Source organism: Equus przewalskii, chromosome X (genome assembly GCF_037783145.1).
Source record: "Equus przewalskii isolate Varuska chromosome X, EquPr2, whole genome shotgun sequence".
Classification (NCBI taxonomy): Eukaryota; Metazoa; Chordata; class Mammalia; order Perissodactyla; family Equidae; genus Equus; species Equus przewalskii.
Window position 1 is genome coordinate 10,793,278 of NC_091863.1, and position 22,950 is coordinate 10,816,227.

The window sequence follows — 22,950 nt, forward strand, 5'->3', positions numbered from 1 at the left end:
AGACATTCGACAGTGCTCCCTAACCAATTTTGTCTAATGACTGACTCTACTCACACACATAAAAGGCCAACTTTTCTCACATAGCCTTCCATCTTTGACTCATCCTATGGACTGATGCAAGAATTTCAAAAGATTCTAACTTTAGTTATAGAATGATTTTTACAGCATAGGAAAAAAGAACGTTCTCTATTTAGATGTCAGAACCAAAAATAAAATGTACAGTGAACTAAGACCTGCCTAAATGTTACCAATGGTGATACTTTGATTATCTTAATCTCAATTTTGATGAGACACGTAAGCCATATTTTCTGTTAGAAGGGCAGCTATAAAAAGCTGCGATTTCTTCTCTCTCTGCATATTTGGACCATGTTTATCTTTATATCCTATAATCCAGGCAAAATTACATTCTCATTTTCCAACCCTGTGTCCAAATCCTCATTAGTTCTGTGACTTGACTTAATGCAGTAATTAATGACTGTAACATAAGCGCCCACATCAGAATTAAGCAGTGAGTCTTCAGAGAAGTGCTGGGAAATGCCATGGAAACCACAATGATTCCATGCTTCCTAGAGGCAAGCAAGGTCAGGAGGGTGGGAGGTACTGGCGTGCACATACGCTGGTAGATTCAGCAGGAGCTGAGCTAAGGAGCTCAGAGTGGGTATTTTTGGAGAGTGGTCCTCAAAAAAGGTGTGACTAAGGGTAGAAGTATTAAAGTCTTGAAAGTGTATTCTGTACATGACAGACTCTTAAAGTGCTGGAAAGCTCTGTTGAGCTCCTTATTGGGTTCAGAAATACACATACACTCGAGGGCATAATATTGGTTCAAACACAAAAGAGTAAGGATTTTTACCCTTGTTTGAAGGAAAAGAGGGAATTGTGTAATGAAATACATGGCAGCTGGCATAACCACTTGTCCTTGACTGTTTACCTCATTGGACTAGCAATGGTAACCAGTAGGTGTTTCCTCCTTTTGAAGGTAACTTTCCACTACATTAACATTCATCAGAGTTTGTTCTGAAGGCGATGTTGCAAAGAACAGAATACCAAGAAGGTAGTTCAGGACATCAGGATCTCCACATTTCCTTCCATCATTTACTGTATCCTCCAGGTTCATAGAACAGCCTCTCTAATCCCATCAGTTCATCATCCTAAGTTTCAGTTTCCTTATCTATAAAATGAGATTGAACCAGGAGATTAGATGAAGCCTGAAGCTTCTTCTAGCTCTATCATATTATAAGTCTATAACTCAAAATGATGTCCTCCTTCCAAAACCACAAAATTCTTTCTAGCTGAGGAAATAAGAGTGGGTCTTCACGTCCCTTAGGGCTTGGGAGTCAGCAAGAAGAGATTCTGAATTTTAAGTTGCTTATCTCAACTACTTTTGGATCTTTGAACTTTTCTCTTCCAAACTTAATATCCAATTCACGAGGAGAGGAACCTGATTTTGGAGTGGGGTAGGGAATATTGGATTACCTGTGGTTTAAGAGGTGTCTTACATCCAACATATAGTTTACACAATGACAAATACTCAATACTGAACTCCCTATTGAGAAATTTCCCAATCACAAATTAGATCATTTGTACCCTCTTATTCAATCAGCAGGAGCATCCATGAGATATTATTTTAGAATGTTTCATGAATTATGAGTTTATATACTTTTAGACAATTATACAAAGATGGTTGGCTAGGACAATTATTAATGGGATATGTAAGCTAAAGGAAATCACATGGTAGATTTGAGCCAGCAGAGTTGAAGGGCTAATCTGCTGTTACTCATTATCTGACTTTGCTTGTGGCAGGAAGCCAAAGGAAATTCAGAGGTCCTGGTGAGCCTGCTCAACTTATGTTGACGTGAGCTTCTGCCTGGTCCATAGTGCTGCTTTTGAAAGGCTCCCTGGATGGCATTAATCCAAAAATAAACACACATAATATCACCATGGCTCTTATGAGACACGTGAATTACTTTAGAGTATTCTCATAGTGCATAATCCAAAGGAGAGATGCTCCATTTTAAAATGGAAAAAAAAGTCCGCCCTCAAAGCTCAGCAGTCTTCCCAACAAGTCTATCCTTGCTCATGGCATTTAAAATTACAAACCAGCATCTGTACTGAAGAGGATACAACATTTATCAATGGACAGTCATTGAAAGGCAATTAAGGACATATATAATTATGTGAAGGATCACACATGGCACATACTCAGAGCCAGGCTATCCCGTAACTGATTGATCATTCCTTTCAAAGGACAATAAAACAAATGTTTTATTTGATGTTTCATTTTAGTAGGGATATTTTGCTAAATTTTAGCAGTTACATGAAAAATAGAAAGCAATAAGTGAGCTAGGAGATTAAAGACAGAATGCTATGGGGGTGGGGCAGATGTCAGTTCTGAGGTTCAGAAAGATTTGGATTCAAATCCAATCTTACCAGAAGTCATTTAACCTTTCTTTGATCTGCAGTTTTTCTCAGTTCCAGATTCATACTAAATGTTCAGTGAATGTCATAATCACTGTGGGGTGGCTATAGGATAAAGGAGAGGAAAGTGGGGAGACAGGTCTCCCCATTCTCCCTAACTCATACACATGGACATTTCCTTATTTGGTACCTGTTACACTCAGGCTCCACTCACCTTCCATGCTTAGTCTCAAGCAGATGGATACTCTCCTTGTCTTGGGTTTTTCCCCTTTGCGAGGCATGTAGCTCATAACAGAAGTGACAGTTGCATCTTCTTTCAGATAATGGCTTGGGCCTCCTCTTTAGCTGCTTGTTAAAACTGAGGAACTGTGCTTGGTTTCAAAGTGTTATCTAATCAATGATGGACCATCCTACCATCTGACCAGGACTCTGTTCTCTCTCCAGCCTTTGCTATCAGAAACAGTGGCCAGCAACTCTCTACCAGTTACCACAATAGAAGTCTTAATGCAGCAAAATACCAGCAAAGTAACACAATTTTGCTCTCAGCTGTCAGCAGACACAAAGTTACACTGGTTTTCTCAAAATCATACTTGCAGTTCACAAGTACTGTTCTCTTTCTCCTTTACCAAAAGTAAAATAATCCCAAACAAAACGTTAAGAAAATTGCTATACAGTGCTTTTCTCTCTTTCTTCAGCTCAATGCCACCACTAAATAGCTGTGAATTTAGATACATAATGACCATGGACAAGTCAGTTCTTATTATTTTATATGTGGGATAATAACATTTTATCTTCATGAACGTTTGGGTATATAAATAAATACTAGATGTGAAATGACTTTGAAATTTAAAATGTAATTAAAATGTGGGCATTATTGGTTATTTGCTTCTTTGGTAATTGAGCTCTTCTTTCTAGTGGTGTTCCATTTAGCCCTCTCCTATTCAACACCTTCAAAACATTTTCGTTCAGGAAATATCAAAGCATTTGGAAAAGTTTTAGCTGCAGATTTATCAGTTGCTCTCCAAGTTGAATCCAATCCATATTTGGACTTAATTAACATGGGCCAACCATATGTGTGCACATTTTCTGAAGGGACCAGGCACAGATGGGAGCAGATATTATATTTTTGTCCTTCCCAGCTAGTATTGCTCAATGCACATGGGTATTTTCTGTGATGCCTTTACAATGTTTGGTAAACATGAGCCTTCCTAGTCAGCCACTGGCATTTTAGTCAGGGGAGAGGAGTGAAACAGCTGATGAACCAGCATCATTGTCATTCATCTCCAAATCCTAAGGTCAACAGGGAAAAACAAGTCTTACACTTATTTTGAATTAACTAAGAGGATCGAATCTAACCATAGAGCTTAGGAGCAACCTGGGGTTTAGGTTCAGCTCTAGACAATATTGAAAAAATTTTATCTCTGGTGCCCTAGTCAGAATTTTCTGAGTCCTGTTTTCCTTCCAGTTTCATCCTTCTGTTTGATATTCTCAGTATCAAAGTCTGCTCTTGGGGATATCGATAGGGAATTTGGGAATCTATCGACTCATATACACAAAGGAGGAAATGACTAGCAGTACTTGAAATACTATTCTCTCTCTAGATTTACATCTTAATAATCATGGGAGCCTTTAGCTGAATGTCTTTTCATTGATTACATGCTAAGATTGGGAAGGTGTTTAAGCAAGAATATGCATTGGGATCTTTCTGGAACTCCTAATAATTTACACATCAGGAACTTTCAACTTTTACCTATGTGGCAAGCCTTCCTAGGTGCAGCCACATCCGTGCCTGCCCATGGACCAAGTGAACAGATAAGGTCTGGAGTAAGCAGGGCTCTCTATGCTTCATATGACGAGTGAGTTCAAAGCAGTCATTTAATTACAGAGCTTTCAGAAGATGAGTTTAAAAATTTCATTCCTTGCCTGCCTAGCCAAACTCAGACAAATTATTTTTGTTCTCCATGGATCAAAATCCTGTTGTGGGTACCCTGGGTTTTGATTCTGGAACATCAAATTATTATCGCAAGTCATACTGCCCAGATAGACCCAACGGGCCCTCTCAGGATCTAGGTCTGTAAGGACAGGTTATCCGCTCCACCCAATCAGTGTGAGCACTTATCTAGGCCCCAAGGGAATAATTAAAAGTTTTTTATTCTATTCAGTTCAGGTAAGTCTGATTTACATATTCTGGAAGGGTTCTTTAGATGATTTGGAAACCAAAAAGTTGAAGAATAAATGCACAACTATTGGGATATATTCCATTAAAAGAATATATATATATAAAGATATACTAACATGTAATATATATTAATAATATATTAATGTTGTTAAACTATATTCTCCTTCAAGAGAGAAACTATTTCAAGTGTCTGGTGTGCGTGGCACCCAATAAATGCTTTCCAAAAATTGCTGAATGGATGTACCAGATTACAATCCAGGTGGAGTTCTGTTTAACATTAATCCCTCCTCACTAAGGACCTCTGTGCTCTGTCCTCCTCCCTGGCCAGTACCATGAGCTTTCGTAAATTTTTAGCTGAGATTTATCCAATGCATGTTGCAGCCACCTCCTCCACTTTGAAATTTCTCAATAGCTGATTTTCTAGTCAGAGACAGTGCCCTGATACACTGCCACTACCCTGAGTAGAGTTCCACTACCGCCTTTGCACACTTGCATGAGCTAACAGGCATGCTGGTTTGGTTTCCTCTCTGCTGCACCAGGGAAATGTCCTCCCACCCTTCTTAGCAGCTATCCCAGTTTTCTAGCCACACTCACGATATTCTTGGTCGCCAGTGGACTAACCTTGGTTTCACTGCCCAGACATTACCAGTGAGCCTCTCCATTGTGACTGAGGCTCGTTTTTAACCCCTGCTTGTCTCACTACCCCTGGTCCAATCACTTAGAAGCCTACCTGGTCTAATTGTCCTGCCCTGGTTTCAAGTAGACAGTAATTTTTCCTAAAGAGATACTGTACTTCAGCTACTACTAGCCTCAGTGCTACTGAAAAAATGCAGACCCCTTTCTCAATCCTCTTCCCTAGTTCCCTTTCAAAATTTTCTTTTAGTCCATCATGTTGATGGTAATTAAAGTCATCCCTTGGGACAAGCTAAAGTAGTGCTTCTTAAAATGTGCTCTAGGACACCAGCATCAGTATTACTTGAGCTGCTTATCAAGAGGGCCTGAGAATCTGCATTCCTACCAAGCCCCTCAGATGACACTTATGACCACCAGAGTTTGAAACCCACTGTGCTAAAGGGTGTCTTGATCAGACAACCAACCTGTCTTTTAGCCCACTGACTTCCTACCCCTTCCCTCCTTCTCCCCATACATGGATTATATTAATGATGTACTTTCAACTTAACTTCTTACTTGCCCCCAGGCTAATTTCACTTAAGGTCTAGGTGGGTTAAGATGACACCCTTGTTCGATACTTGATGCATCCTGTTAAATCTCCCTGACATTAGAACGTCACATGGTTCAGAAATTTCCAAGTACAACTGAGAGGAAAGACTCAACAAACCTGCAGTACACAATAAGGCTGTCCCTATGTTCTTGGGGAAAGCATGGGTTGTGTTGTAGGATGTTGGATGACAAAGCACTATGGGGGCAATAAATATCTTACCTATATACCCAGATTGGCAGAAAGTTCCTATTTTAAGACGCATGATTACTTGCACTTAAGGCTTTCATCATATTCAAGAATGCAAATTCATCTACAAGAGGAAATCTTTTAAGCTAGTCACCTTCACGTACAGTTTAGAATCATAGAAATTTTGAGCAGGATGGGATTGTAGGTGGGGAATGAGGGCCAGAGATTTAGTCAAGGTCAAAAAGCTCTTTACAGGTATGCCAGGTCTACCGCCCAGGTCTCTGGATTCCCAGTCAATGATGCTTCTACTCTGCAAGGCTGCCAGGGGAAGCTGGAGGAGTTTTGAAAAGGACAGGTCATGAGAAGACTGTATGCCTGAAGAAAAATGAAAGAGGGATCCCTGAGCAGGTGCAAGGTAACTACGGTGTCTACAACCCACTCTGCTAGTTTCTCAGACAAAGGAGGATGATAAATTAGTAACAGATTCTTTTTCTAGGGAGAAAATGTGGTAGAGTAGAAAATAATAAATGGACTTTTTGATGTCAATTAGAGTTGAGTTCAAATCTAACTTTGGCCACTTACTGGTTTTGTGACTTTGGGAAATGGCTTAACCTCTCTGAGCTTAAATTTGCTTATCTCAAAAGCAGAGAGAATGCTACCTGCCTTGTGTGACAATACTACATGATCGTAAAATAATGAGAGTGCTTGACCTACAGCAGGTGCTCAGAGAATTATGATTAATAATACTATCATCATGTTAATTTTTATTTTTCCTTATTGAGAATTTTAATCCTAAAAGAACACCATAGCTTCTATCCCCTCTGATATATCTACATACTGCTGAGGGTTTGTAGTGTGCTACAGAGTGATAAACGTGGTCCCTAACAGAGGAACAACAGCAATATACCCGAGACACTTGCTTCTCCTGAAAAACACAGAAGCATCCGCCTGTCCTTCTTTTACAAATAAGACAGACTACTGCAACCATTAGAATTAACTCTCCCAAAATAGTATGTTAGCAATCTTTGCTTTAGGCAAACAAATCACTCATTAAAATTTTCTACCTGAAAATTCATTTTCTCTTCAAATGGCTTTGTTTTCCCTCAAGAATCTTTCACTGGGAATGGACTCCCATTTCTAATACTGAGGTCCTTATGAACCAATAGTTGCTTTGTGCATCAAGAAGCCTTCTGTCTGTCATACCATTGTAAAGTTAAATGATTAATTTGCATCCTTCTAGCAACATGAGAACAGTCCTGGCTGTGGATCCAGCTACCTGATCAAGGCTCTAGGACAGGTGGACCCAGCTTCCTGGCTTTCCTTTAGCTCGATTTGCCTTATTTCTAGTGGGAATCTGCTAGTAACTTACAGAAGGAGCCAGGCAAGCTTTGCTGGCTTCTTTCGCAAGTCTTGTAATTTGGCCACACACTGTGGGCTCTGGCGACCAGGCTCCTCTCTTCTAAATCCTTTGTCCTTTCTCATTTCTACAGAATAAAAGCCTAAAATTCTGCCACAGACCTTTAGGATGCTGATTCAGTCATCTGTTCAAAAAATATTTATTGAATACCTACTTTGCATCAGGTACTGTTTTAGATGGTAAAAAAGAGAGTCCCCAGGGCCGGCCCGGTGGCATAGTGGTTAACTTTGGCATGCTCCACTTCGGTGGCCCAGGTTTGTGAGTTCAGATCCCTGGTGCTGACCTACACCACTCATCAGCCATGCTGTGACGGCAACTCACATATAAAGTGGAGGAAGATTGGTACAGATGTTAGCTCAGGGTGAATCTTCCTCAGCCAAAAAAAAAAAAACAGTCTCAGCCTTTGTGGATCTTGCATTGTAATAGGGGAAAATAAGTACATAAAAATATAATACTTGATTTTAAAAACTGTAAAGGTAACTGAAACACTTTACAATGTCTGCATCTATCAGACATTTAAACTTTAAGTAAAATATAAATCCAAGAGCTGGTTTTATGAGTAAGGTGAACTGAAGAGCAGAGGAAAGTGAGATTTTGGGAGACTGACTTCCTGTGCTTTGTTTTATTCTTTTGCCTTTAAAATCAAAATGTTTGCTCAGCCTTCTTACTCTCAGTAAAGAAGCAGAGTCTCTGTGAGGGAAGTTTATTCCTTTCCTTATACAAACAGGGGCAAGGGCACCCTGAATGCAAGCATGTTAGCCACAATGACAGTGGGGGAATGTGTGATAATGCTTCAGGAAATGAGTTCTTTAACAAAAATCAAAGGGAAGATGGGCGGGCTGAGCCCACTGCCTTCAGGTGCAATGGCCTTAATATTTTAGATTGAGGGGAAAGGGGAGCAAATCTGACATGCTCTAGGCAGTGTCTGCCAGCGAAAATTCTGAGTTTCAATTATAATATTTAATTCTGTGAGACTCACCAAAAATAGACGATGAGCCAGACTAAAGGAGATAATTGTTCACGTTTTAGTTTAATGTTGTGTCAATCTTATTTGATGCAATTTCTGCATCTCTGTACAAAATAATATCAAGCTCATTTTCCCCAAAACTCCTATTTTTCAAATCTAAAAATACTTTTAAAAAAACATAATTAAAGTAGTAGTAGTGGTTACTTTTGAAGATTTTTAACTGGGAAGAGAGCACAAGGGACTGTTCTGGGCTGATGGGAATATTCTAAATCTGGATCTCAGTGATTATTAAACAGGTGGATAGAGACATAAAAATTCATCATGTTGTAACTTAATATTTGTGTGTTTTTACTGTGTTTCACATATACTTCAACGAAAAAAATAAGTAAAATGCAAGTCTGAATCTTAGGCCTGCAGATGTGTGGTAAACTAGACATCATAAATTATGGACTCTGTGGCCCATGAAGGGACTGATTAGATCTTTACAATCTCTTCCTATTTGCTTAGCTGATGACATGATTTAGCAAACTATGGAGCTGTTAACTTTCCTCCTTACTATTGGCACCTGTTGAGTTCCAATACAAAACCTATCTAGGAAGGAAATTAGAAAAACAAATAAGGAAGGAGGGAGCTGAGTCTTCAGCTGAGACAAAATTCAGACATAGTTTCATGCTTGTTGGAAATTTCTCTCAGTGGGGTTTTCCATGCTGTTAATAGGTTTGACCCCAAGAATTCTGGATCTCTGTAGGATTGTCAGAATCTGCCACAAAGGCAGAAATAATCCTGTGTGAGGCCTCTTCTCCCTAAATAAATGCGAAAAATTACTTCCCCAAAGAATCAGATTTAGAAAGCCTATGATTAAAAATATTAAAATTGGGTTGTTTCCAATAGCAAACAAATTACAGTTGAATTCACTGTTGCATGTTTTTTAAAGCTGTATTAGTTTCCACTTATTATTTCCTAATTTCTAAAAAGTAAACTTTTCATAATAATTAAATTTCCATATTTTTCTGATTTTGATTCAATTAAATTATGTACATGTCCAATGATTAGTTTTGTATGAACATATTTTTGTTTCATGAAAATATTTCTTCTTTAAAAAACAGGAGACTAAATTCTAATTGTGTTAATAATAATTTTAAACTCACAGATCCTTTTGAGGTTTTTTCCCCCCTTAATAAAGTGTCAGAGTTTTTAAAATTTTTGATTACTAGAGATTTTCATTTTGATTCTTTTACTCTGCTCTTGCTTTAAAGAGTTCACGGCATTAATCTCAATAAAATTGTGTTTTACAAAAATTAAAGTCTTCATACTGGGGGGAAAAAATCTAAATATCTGTATGTGTAATTGAACTCCACAATTGACAAAAATTATTTTTTCTGTCTAAAATGTTATTTTTAAGTCAGTTGTTTACAACTCAAAATTATTTTTTTTTCCTTTAGAAACACGCTATTTGTGTTCTCAGAATAGCCCACAGAAGCTAGGAAATTTATTTAGCAATCAAGGTGAAATATTGTATATTTATGGCAAAATTTTAATAATAATGATTATAATAATAGCAAAAGATTACTGAACAAAACAGAATTTTATCTTCTAGCTATTTTTAAAGAAAGGCACATTTAATTATAAATAACCTATATTTGTCAATACAGATAATGCAGAATAAATTGAACAAAAAAAAATATGAATCATCCCACCAACCAGAAATATCTACTGTTAATATAGTATTGTGTTTATATACGAGATTAAAAACATATGTTTACGTAATTGAGATTACACTGCAGTCTTGTATCTTGCTTTTACCAATCATTGTTGTATTTTAAGGATTTTGAAGATTGCCAGCATGGATTATTTGTCTAATCTCACTTCAAATCTCAAACTTTTTCTTTCTTTAAAATAAGTGTGCCACTACTTTCTGTTTTGTCTTGGCTTGTATAGAATGTATAAAATAAAGCAGAGAAGGGAACCAGGAGGAGAGAGTGAGAACAAGCATGACAACAAGGGAGAGTTTAGGTAACAGCAAGAGTTGGAGGGGTCTACTGATATAAAAGATGTTTGAGAGAAAATAAACAGAATTTGAAACAGTAAACTTTAGAATAACAGGGATTCTAGTATTAAAGTTAAATGAGAATAAGCATCATTTGATCCTACCCCACCATTTGATAAGGAGATGAATGTTTATCAAGTTTAAAGTCTTGCTTAGGAGGCAGAGATAGTTTGAGGCAATAGTAGGAAGGGAACCCAGATCTGCTGATTCTCAATCTTAATTTCCTTCCTTGAATCTCTGAGGTATAAACAAATTGAAGAGCAAGAAGGGTGTACCATCTCCTTGAGGATTAAAAGAAAAAATAGAAAAGAGATGGCAGCTCAATAAATATCCTAATTTAAGGCTTGGTCAGAGTTGGCTGGAGCTTGGAAAAGTTAAGGAAAGAGGAAAGGGGGAGAAGAGTAGCCCCTCTTGGGTCAGAGAGGTGAAGACTACATACAAGCCACCATCCTTAAATGTCTTTTTTAGTTCAAGAATTGCTTGCTCCAGATTTGTCAATTCTAGACTGAATGCTACAATTTATTGTTAACCCATCCATGTAGATTAGCAAATGAAAAGACAGAGGAGTTAAGCATTTGCCCATTTGATGGAAGGAGACCCAACACTTATCGCAACCAATTATGCTTATCACATCATTTTTTGTCCTTAAAGTTCACCTATCCGATGTATAATTCTAAAACAGTAGAAACTCTGTCTTCTGGACATCAGTGTGGGTAATAGCCCATTGCTCTCATTACACTATTTCTCAGTGTTCTTGTTGATTCTAGAATAAACTTGAGACCAGTGCCATTGGGAAGGTGCTAGTCAGAGGCTGGAAGATGGGAAATAATAAAGGGTTAGAGTGAAATTCCATAATTTTAAAAAATTTATGACTACTGTTCTTTTGAAAAATAGAAAGCATTGTCTTGAGAGCTTAGATTTCATTATCTGAATCAGTGTCATGTTGCTTAATGTCAAACGTATTTTTAGTTTGTTTTTCAAGAATCAGACCTCACAGATTTAAAACTTGTTTTTAAAATTTTTTTCTTTGCTAAGACTCACCTTGACTTTATCCTGTCCCATGGACTTGAAGAATTTTCCAATGGATGTCCAGACCTGTACAATGCAGCTGGAGAGTTGTAAGTCACCACTGTTAAAATAACTGCTTGCTTGTTTTAACCAATGACCTGGTTCTTTTAGTGTGTCATTAAGGAGAAAATAAGACTCATTCTTTACCTACTTACCAACTCCCAAGTCACTAATGGAAGGACAAGCAAAAGTGCGTGTGCATGTCTCACTCCCAACAGAACATAGACAATCTTTCAAAGTAAAATGCCAAATAGCTCACCCTTCCTCAAAAAACAAGCCTGATTTAGTAACCTTTTCTTTGAAATGAAAGCGCCTCCTGGGAAAATTAAGATTATTTATCATTCAACCTCTATAATGAATCACTCTCTAATCAGAAAATTGTATTTCTTTCTGTTATGCTCATATAGACCAACACCCCAAAGGAATTTTGGCAGGAAGGGGTAACTGATTTGAGGACAAGATACAGGCACCTTAGCCAGAGGAGGATGCAAGAATGAGGGCCATGAGATAATATGGAATAAGAGGCATATCCCTTAGAGGCAGTGCATACACAAAGGCATGGTGAAGGAAGTAGAGAAATGCTATCTACTTTGTCCCCTTTATGCTCTAGCCCTGATGCCACTGAAATCTTTGACATGTGCCGTAAGTTGCTGATGCCTCCAAGGTAAAGGGATTTTCAGTCAAGACACATGATATTTTTTTGGGTTTGCTCTGTCAGTTTCTCTGTTTGCAAAATGCAGAGAATAAGTGCTACTGATCTACAGGGATGTCAGGAGATCTAATGAAGCAGGGGCAAGGAAATATTTTTAACTTGTTAGTTTAGAAAAATAATAAATGTAAAAAAACACATCAACTATTCTTAAAAAAAGAGGTGGTGACAGGGTTTCCTTCTGATCATTTAAAACCACTGTAGATTTCCCCGGAAACTTCCTATAGAAATAAACAAAATAATAAAACATCTTTGTTTTAAGAAGTTGTCAGGGGTAAAATGAGAATTTCTGACTTACAATAGGTTTTATGTATTCATATTTTCCCTTTCGCTCCTTCTCTTAAGAAGGTAGTTGAGAAAAACATTTTCTTACGTAATGATTCCTTCTTTGTGTCTTCTCTACTGCTCCAAACTCTCCCCTGCCTCAATTCAACACATTTTCTCTGTGAAACAGCCTAGCTGTCATCTGAGGCTCTTCCAAGGCTTAGAAAACTCCAATTAGTAAATATGCTTGGTTCTTGCAGGACCCAGAAGTAATGAAAACAAAGCAGCAGCAATGTGTTTGCTATTAACTTTGAATGTGAAGGGTGGGAATTACTCTTTACTTTTCTACCCTCATATTACCTCCTCCTTCCCCACTTCTTTACCTCTTCTGTATGTCCCAGCCTGGGGCTTCAGGATGGCTGACAAAGACCATTATTGTGGCAGCCAGCAAGAAGTTCACCAGACGAGGATATAGGGTGTTTGGCGAGCTTCTAGTATTTGTTGGAGATACCCAAGAAGTACTCATAAAGCGCTCAGGAGAAGAGATAGGTTGACCATTCTCTTTGTGGACCATCAACCCTTGTACAGGGTCCTCTTTGTAATTTCTTGCTTTCCCTGTTTTTATTTTTTGGCTTTGAATGGAAAAGGTGGTCCAAAGAAAGAGGAAAGTAGATTCCAATTAACTTTGCCATTGATTTCTGTGTAGATTTGGTGAGTCACTCTCTTGCAGTAAACAAGAATCTACAAATTTAATAAACATGCTTAAGGTTATTGTTCAGCCAAGACCTCACATAAGATCCCTGTCCTCCTCACTCTCATTTCAGAGTTCAAATATCATGAAGGGGGAGGGGAGAGAAATGATGCCTGAAGGAAGAGTAGCCTTGATTTCTGGGGTGCAAAAAGATCTAGAAGCACTTGACAGATAGTGACCTAATTAGCAGGAGCTTGGAGAGTAAGAGCTAATTTTGGTTTACTAAACTGATAACCATCTTACTTTGTATGATTCAAGAGTCATATAACAATATAACCTTATATAATAGAGAATCTGTTTCACTTCATATTAATCATTGTGATGAATAGGCCCATTTAGCAAGACACTAGCACTTGATTTGCAAATTCCGCAACTTCCTAATAGGTTATCTACCTAAGAGGCTACCTATCTATAGCTTTCGCCACTTGCTAAAGTAACTGAGGATTGACCATAAGGACTTTAGCTTAAGCTTTCTGAAAACAAAGATAATAGACCCTAGGAGAGAGGCCAAGTTTGTAATGGGAATGTTTTAGGTAGGCCTGTGATGAATTCGTTCTCATTTAAAAAAAAAGAATGCTTTTCATTTGAAAGGCTAACACTGGTGCCATGAATTAGATTGTCTTATTGGATTGGCCACAGACACAGCTCTTTTAAGTAAAGACAATTTTCAAAGGACTTTTATGTTTGTTTACTTGTTTGTTCTTCAGGGAGATTTAGTGAATAAAGAGGGCAGAAGAAAATGAACTTTATAGATTTCATTCTCTCATTACACAGAAAAAAATCATTCAGAAATAGCTTGCTGTCTTCAATTTCTTTGGCTCCAATGACATATAGTCATCATGGTGATTGCAGTTCTTTTATTAAAAATGCTCTTGAGTTAGCTGAGCATGTGTCTGCTTTAGATGATTTCCTTGTTTGTTTCTTTACGTGGCTAGACTTTCAAGCTTACTTGGAAAGATGCATTCAATTTTCCATTATTATTTGTTTACTCCAGTTGGGTACACGATGAATGACCTGATATTTGAATGGTTAAGTGATGGTCCAGTTCAAGTTGCTGAAGGACTGACCCTGCCCCAGTTTATTTTGAAAGAAGAGAAGGAACTCGGCTACTGCACAAAGCACTATAACACTGGTAAGTTTTCTTTTGGCTGCTATAACCTAAGTGGGCTCCATATGCAGCTTGTAGTATACATCCCATCACCTTAGTTGTTGCATGTTTACCAAGAAAATGGAGCTACAAGGCACGGACCTGAGTTTGGCTCAAAGCCCCCTCAACAGATAAGATGCCTGTACCCTCTGGAATAGGTCAGTGAGCACAACAGATAATTTTCTCCAAAACAAAAAGAGAAGGAAAGAGATTTAGGAGTCTCTTGCTGTTCTCTCGCTGACCATCTGCTGTCAAATGAGTTTGAGGAAAGATGTACAAGACCTTGTAAGTGGTGCAGGAAGCGTATAAATTCTGGCCCGTTCCTGGCATCCACTCTTGACATTGGATCCTCAGGTCAACTTGCACTCTCTGCCTTAGTGGAAGAGAAGAATAACAACAGAAGTCTTTGTAAACCCAGAAATACAGCTGTTGTGTTCTCCAGTCCTGGACAATAATAGGAGTTTGGATGAAAATCAGTTGGCAGGAATTCAGCTGGCTCTAAACTCATGCATTCTTGGCAATACTGACAGACACATGGGGGTGGGGGGGGGGGAGGCTGAGAAGAATTTGAGGTGGTAGCAACAAGTGGGCATCTGTTGTTACCTGGAAGATTATGCCTGTAAAGTTGATGGCTTCTACAAATGTCCCAGTCTTTGACACCACACAAGCTGATCATGGAAAGGCAATCGAGACATGATGGTTTGTTCAGTGACTGCTCCAGGTCCGTTGCTGAGTAGAATGGTCCATGAACACTTGTTCCAGCAGTGAACAGTGCTTCCTACAAACTAAAACCTGATTCCAAGATGTTCTTCCTGACCAAGAAGAATCCAACCCTATCTCTTATAATTTTAGTGGACTAAGCCAAATTACCTCCTGAGGTTCTAACTCCAAGCATATTAAAGAGGAAGAAAAGTGGCAGGGCAGGAACATTTGTCTCTTAATAGTGTGTTTAAAGTTTTAATATTTTTAGATGTACTCCTTTTTATAGGCAATATAACACTGTAAACAGATTCTAGGAATATTCTAAATGTCCTCAAGCAATTATCCAGAAGGCTAGGAAATTTTTAAGACAACTAGATTATATGCATGGCTTATACAAATGTATATTTTTCTCTTGCTATTGATACCACAAAGATAGATACACAATTATCCAAACACTTTGGGATTCCCATGTGAACTTTACTACCTAGAAGGGAATGGTTTCAACTATTATGTATTATCCATTATATATTATATGCATATAGTATATGCTATACATATGTGCTGTATGTTATATATTGTGTGCTATATATTACATACAATAATAAAATGTGAATATTTTATTTCCACTTGTCAGTTTATGACAGTCTTGCAAATTCCATAGCTCTGTCTAAATAATCAAGCTGCACTAAGCACAGATTTAGAAAATTAAATATGCCACATGGTTTTGGTCCAGTGACTCTTTATTCATTCTCACACTGTCATTTCCATTACTGGTTGAGTTGGAAAAGAGCTGAATTGCTTATGTAGGGTGAGCATTTTGTATAATCTTCCATATCCATCTGTAATACTTTTTTTTAAAAATAAAGTGGGAGGCTGGAATGGGAGAGATAAATTCAAATTGGATTTTAAATCATCATTTCCTGCTTCCAGGAAAGTTTACCTGCATCGAGGTTAAGTTTCACCTGGAACGCCAGATGGGATATTATCTGATCCAGATGTACATCCCCAGTCTGTTGATAGTCATTTTGTCCTGGGTCTCATTTTGGATAAACATGGATGCAGCCCCTGCCAGGGTTGCACTGGGCATCACCACAGTCTTAACGATGACCACCCAGAGTTCAGGTTCCAGGGCATCTCTGCCAAAGGTAAGAATCTCCTAGCTTGACAACAAGTGACCTGAGAGGTTTGTCAAAGGTCTTGTGGGCTAGAGAATTCTGTGAAGACAGAAACATTTGCCATCCTGCAGCACTGTGGGAGATGCAAATGCAGTAAGAGAACAAAGAGCTGAGTTTGAGAGAATTAGATCTCTGAGGACGTAAGGGACCTTCATAACCAGATCAATTAGGGGAAAGGGGAATCAAGGTTGAGAGAGAAGAGGAATGAGTGGAGGCAGAAACATGGCTCCGTAATTCTGTCTAGGAAGCCACTGAGTGCTTTTGACCTCATGTTGTTTATGAGCCATGAAGCTTGCAGGAATCAGAGTAACACTGGTGCAACTTATGCTGTACTGTCAAATATTTATTGGTGAGTCTATTGTGATTCATACACTCAGTGAAGTCATTTACAATAATAAAGGTTGAATTAACCTCTGGAAGTTTATACAGAAAAGCCATGTCAATGAGTATATATAAGAAATGAATGTACAATATTAAGGTGCAGCAAATCAGATACATGAATCTTTTCTATGCCTTAATTTACCTTAATAGTTGATACACTACTATTTTTGAGTGACATAGTTACCTAGAGAAGGAGCAGTGGAGTCATCCAAGATGGTAAAAATTCTGGCAACTGTGGCAGGTTGACAGAGAAGTGTGGGGTGGATACCAGGGACACACAGACATTTTGCAGCACCTCAAATAATAATCATAATGGCTTCATAATCTATTTTTATGTAAGGTGGGCCCTCTGAATTTATAAACATTGCTTAAGCAAGTAATTATAAACGTCCTGCTTGTGAAGTGCCCCAGCACCCCAGAAGTGTGCCTATGTGTGTTTCCCCCTTTCACTGAGTACATTGAGCTGTTGGCTTCAATTTTTCAGGAGTGTGAGTTCAATTTAGTATTCAGTGTACACTGTCTCATACTGCTTGAGCAGTCTCTCCAAAACCCAGTTCCAGAAAATAATTGAGATGTAATCCCATATCTTTGCTGGCTTGAGCTTCTGTTCAGTTGTGCTGCATTTGACATGATGAGAAGTGTTAGATCATGTTCCACATTATCTCCTATGTTGGAAGATAAGATGACATATGGAGGAGGTCTGTGGCTATAATGGAGGTGGATTGTATACTGTGAAAACAGTATACATATTAGATAATATTAGATTTTGTCTGCTCACAGAAAAAGGAATAGATCTGTCTCAGATACTTTTTTATTTTCTAGAATAACAAATAGTACAAAATACCTGTGTCATGTTTCTACTGGAATGCAGATGTCAGAAATACTAACAGTTTTTTTTCATAATCACAGATCAATTTTACCTAACAGAAATTCTAATCTACTCTGTGCCCCATCCCAAACAGGTTCATTTGCTTATTTGTCATTAGTTATTAGTTATTGCCATCACTGCATGCCATGCCATTAAACCCCAGGATGCATAAACATGTATTTTACGATTTGATAGCTAAAGCAGTGGTGACAAATTATATGCAGATAATGTCAAAATGTAAGACATTTAGCCTCCAACCACTCATTGCTATGAAAAGAGAAGCCATTTATTTTCAACATGGGAGCTTGAGTTTTTATGAATTTGTTATTCATTCTTATTAGTTATTATGATTCTACATTAATCGTCAAAACTATTGCTAAATAAATGGTCACTGATCAGTGATCTTTGTATGTAGAGGCAAATAGGGACTTAGATAAACCAAAAGAGGGTATAATAAAAAATTATTTCATACTTGGCTCTGAACTCATAGTGGTTACGCTTTTGCCATCAGCAGGTTTATCTTCCTATGTGTATTTTTCTTAGGCAATTATTAAACGTGGTTGGCTCTCAACTGACTGCGGGGAGATGTGACTCATATTGATGACAGTGAGAAAGGAAAATGGGATAAAAAGTGAGTCATGGAAAATAAAGAATTGACCATATACTTACTTTACACACACATAAATATTTTAATTTATAAACACTGCAGTCCCTGAGCAGATGCTCCACTATGATGATTGTACAGTTGCTCCAGGGCCTATGGCAACACCCTTCACAGAGTAGGCATGCACGATGCACTTTAAAAGTAAGACATGCTCATCATAGCAAAGATAGAAAATACAGAAAATAGCATTAATGTTAACCATAGAGTAAATAACTGTTAAGACTTCGGTATATTTCCTTCCAGTCATTTTTTCTACGCACATTTGTAGGCAAACCCATACACATGCACACACAAAAAATTGAGATCAAACTTTTATACAGTTCTATACTATGTGCCATTTCTCATGGCATTAAAATCTATCATGAACATAATTTGCAATGACTTAGTCTATCTGATGTATTAATCATCATTTATTTTACCATCTTGGATATTTAGGATTTTATTTTTTGCTTTTGTAAGTATGATCATTATAAATATATTTGTATATGAGTGTTTGTGTCTCACTGTGTTCTAGAAGACACATGTATATATTTTTCAAAATCTTATTTTGCAATGGAAAAAAGAAGGAACCGAGGATTACCAGAGTGAATCAGGGATGATCTATGGGAAGATGCCCAATGGGATGTATGCTCCATTCAGGCAAAAACTTTGTCTTGTTCATCATGTTAATTTCGGCACCTAGAACAGTGTGTGACTTAGACTAGATGACCAATAAATCCTCATTGAATGGATAAATTAATTAATGAATGAACCCCCCATGTGAGAACATATAGAAGATAAGAGTAGGCCTGAAGCAGAATCTATGGTTAAAAGTTTTACAGAAAAATATCAGAGCTTTAATATATGAAAGAATCTCATAATAATATGACATATGCTATAAAGGAATGGAATCACTCTCAAGGAGTATGTCTCCCTTTCCAGAACTTCTCAAGTAGACTTTGGGAAATTAAGAATATATCCACAAAGATGTATTTTGAAACACAGGCAGGCCTGGATCTAAATGTTAGAGCCTTCACTTCACTCAACCTCTCTAAGCTTGTTTCCTCATTTCTAAAATGAGGATAATATTATCTACCCCTTTCAAAAATTAAATGAGGATGAGATGAGGTATTACATATATAAATTGTTTAGCCCAGTTTTTGTACATGAGGCACTCAATTCATTCTCGTTATTTTTGTTGTTATTGTTCCCTGTCCATAATGTAATGGAAAACACTGTTCCATGGGATGGGAAGTTACATTAGAAGACTCATGAAGGGCCTTATGAATAGAAGAAGCCATGTTCTTTGGATGGCCCATTATTTGGTTATAGTCATGCTGCCAATGAGACGAGCAAAAGTTTATTGTATCCATGTATATACACACATGTGTGTGTTTTTCATAGGTAGGCAGTTTAGTGAATCGGTTAAGCTCTACAGGGTCTGAATAAGCAATAGCTCTGTTTTTCTCCAATCACTGCCATTAAACATCCTCAGCTGGTTCTATTTTCTCTGCCTACGGAGGACACTTCAAGCAGATTCCATAGATTCTCAGTCACTACATGCCACGGCATTAGACCCAGAATGAACAAACGTGTATTTTACAATTCAATAGGCAGCTAAAGTATTGGTGTTAAATACTTTAGGACAGTCCATTCAAATTTTTGAAAAATCATCTAGCCTGAAACAAAACTTCAGTCTTACACCCAATTCAATGCTCTTTCCCTCCCTTGCCCCTAGCTCAGGTCTGACCTTTGGCTTGAAGATGTGCAGCAAGGTAGGCACATTGTCTGTTCTTTCACAGTTCCTCCCCTTGCCTTTCCAATTCTCTTCCCCACTCCTGTTGCTGACTTCACCACTGTTGAGGACTGAGGGTGAAAGGGTGGATGGAAGAAAGTTGTATGTGACTGACACTGTTGTATTGTAACTCTTGCCTTCTCTAATGGCAAGCCTTCAAATGCTGGCTTTCTTGTGAGTTGAACTTGAGTTCTTTGGAGATTCTTGGGGGTCCCACATACTATACCATTCTTGGATGAATAATGAACATTTTGGTTGATGTCACAATCTCTTCTTAGCTATTGCCTCCTAGCAGCATCTCCCATACAACTTCATACTCCTAGGGTCTCCTTACTCAGGTAGATAGCTCTCCTGGTTGACATGTTTTCAAGATGATTTACATCTGTCTATCTTCCACACCATTTATTTGGTCCACCAAGAACATGCATTCTTGCCTTGCTAAATAGTGGAAATGCAACACAACTGTTAACTCTTCTACCTTCACCCTACCATCTTGGGTATTCCAGCCAGCCTACTGCATTCAGAATTTATTCGGGTAAGAAACAAGTAGTGGTGTTCATGTTTTCATACAAAACTCAAACTACTGAGGATACATGACAGGCTCTCCTAAGAACCCTTTTACTCTCTGATCCAGGGGCAGCTTGTTGGAATTTCTGCAGCTCAGCAGATATACGACATGTGGAGGAGATGCCAGTCTCTTCTCTTACTGGGGTGGGGGTAAATCACCCTCTCCCCATCTTTAGGACAGTAGGGAAAAATGCCTGGAACTGTCATCCACAAATTCCATTACTTCAATTAATTTTTTCAAATGTCTAGTCTTCCATTACAATACAGGGCATTGGGTATAACGGTCTCTAGATAGCATTTGCTATCTTCTAGAAAGTCCTGAATCCTGCATGCATATGTATAGTATCCCTTCAGAGTACTACTTTTGTCAAAATTCTGAGACAAGAATATCCCATTCCCATACTGTTACACTTATAAACATACTTAATTTCAGAGTTTTATCCTTATGAGGACAAGGACTCCGTTGATTTTTGTCCATGTTTACATACCTACCACTTAGCACAACACCTGGCTCATAGTAGGTACTCAGTAAAGAGGTGGTTAGTGAATGAATAGACAGTGTTGAAAAGACTTATAGTCAAGTGGTATTCCAGGTACCAGGTGTAATTTAATTGGCAATTAATTCATCCACTCATTTGTTCAACTAACATTTATTGAATGTCTCCTCTGTGCCACACACTGGGCTAGAGGCTGGGGGAAATCAAAGATAAACAAAGCATAGTCCCTGCCCTCAGAGGCTCGTAATCTGGTATGCCAGAGAGAGATACTTGGAAGGATGATTACTAAACAATGTGGAATATAAGGACATCAAGGAGGATGCCTAACCTGTTAAGTAGAGGAGGGGAAAATAGAGAGGGAGGGAAGAAGGATAGACGAAGGGAGCCAGAGAAGGAGGGAGAGAAGGACCAGTGTTAGGAAAATGGCCTGAAGGGAGGAGCCTGAGCTGAATCAATGAAGCAGATTAAAAAGGTGAAGTAGGAGGACATAAAAGTCACTCCAGGCAATGAGGACTTCCTACTCATAATATTTGGGCTACACTTACAAAATAAGCTTTTCTAGAAGACAATCTGGGCAGGTTTCCAAAATGGCTTACAAATTTTAAACGCATTTCAAGTAAGAAACTTGTATTTACTGATTCCGAGTTAATTTCCTGCCTTCCTGCCAACCAAAGCTTTTTGTAGTTTTTGTCTTGTTTGGTTTGATTTTCAGAAGTTCAATCTCTTCCCTAAATACAGGAAAATGAAATACAGCATGATAGCTGTTCCATAGGTACCTTCCCATTTGAAGTTGTAAAATTGGTTTTTTTAAATATATGTCTCTGCCAACCCTCAAGAAGCTGTTCTGCTGGTAATGTTCTAACCATTTGGAGCATAAAACCCCTAGTGGCAGACTAAACGCTGGGTGTATTGTTGTCTTTCCAACTCACAGGAAAATATCAGGATGAATTGAATAGAAGGCTGTGAGACATCAGGCAGGCTTTGAGTGTAGCCAAAGGGAGTTAAACAATTATTTTCCTTTACTCTGTTTGTTATTATAGCTGAATGATTTGCAGCCACTCCTAACTGTGTCTTGAGTCCTCATTTGTGGCTACAGGCCAGAGACTGTAAAGGTGAGAGTAAGCATTGGTGGGGGACAATTGGGATGACACAAGTGTGCAGGTGACACTGACAGGTCCATAACCATCTCCTTGGAGCAAGGATCCAGAGGCATTATCTTTAGCCATTATTAACTGAGATGCCCTATTTGCTATATAAGGAAATTTCTCCTTACTTTTCAGCCATCTGGTCAACTAAGACCAGCTGGAACATTTCAAGCAGCTGCCAAACACAGGACAGCTTGGATTTAAGACAAAAGAGGCCACAACATTTGGTCTTGCGTTACTCCCCACAAGAATGTTTCTGTCTCGAGACTGCAGTAAGAGAAACTATGAAAGCAGTAAGACTGATACCTACAAAAGTTTTGAAATAAGGATGTGTTTGGATGTCTGTTTTAACTCTAAAAAATAGAAATATTTCTCCATGAATCACGTACATTCCAAGCTGATTAGAATGAATTTCCTAGGTCAGATTGGTATTTCTGAAAGAGGCTGGGAAAAATTTTGTTTTGTAAAGTCAGGATTTTACTAAGTTCCTGGATAAAAGATTGAAAAGTACAAGAGCCAAGCTTTGGCAAATTGATTAGCAGTCCTGCTTGCTTTAGCCAGATGTCTGCATATGTGGGAGACTTCATAAACTTTCCCTTCTGACATTTCCTGAGCCACAGCAAATTGAAGAGTTGTTGATGTAGTGAGTGTGTGACAAAAATATACAAAGAGATGACAAGTGTGAATTCTCTCGGGACAGAGCTGAAGCACCATTGGCACTTTAGTTCAAGAATATTGTTGGCAGCCTTTACAGGGAAGCTGACAGTGGGAGAAGCTACCCAGGCTGTGCTTGTGCTCACGTCTT

The 22,950-nt window shown here is 38.2% G+C and overlaps 1 protein-coding gene across 3 annotated transcripts in view; it reads left to right on the forward strand.

The window, feature by feature from the left end:
- Positions 1–22,950, forward strand: part of GLRA2 (glycine receptor alpha 2) — a 175,115-nt gene that overhangs the window by 65,095 nt on the left and 87,070 nt on the right. For all 3 annotated transcript variants that reach the window (XM_070603732.1, XM_070603733.1, XM_070603734.1), the window contains 3 exons: positions 11,469–11,551; positions 14,220–14,357; positions 16,005–16,219. In XM_070603732.1, coding sequence (XP_070459833.1) covers positions 11,469–11,551; positions 14,220–14,357; positions 16,005–16,219 — 436 coding nt within the window. The remainder of the gene's footprint in view (positions 1–11,468; positions 11,552–14,219; positions 14,358–16,004; positions 16,220–22,950) is intronic.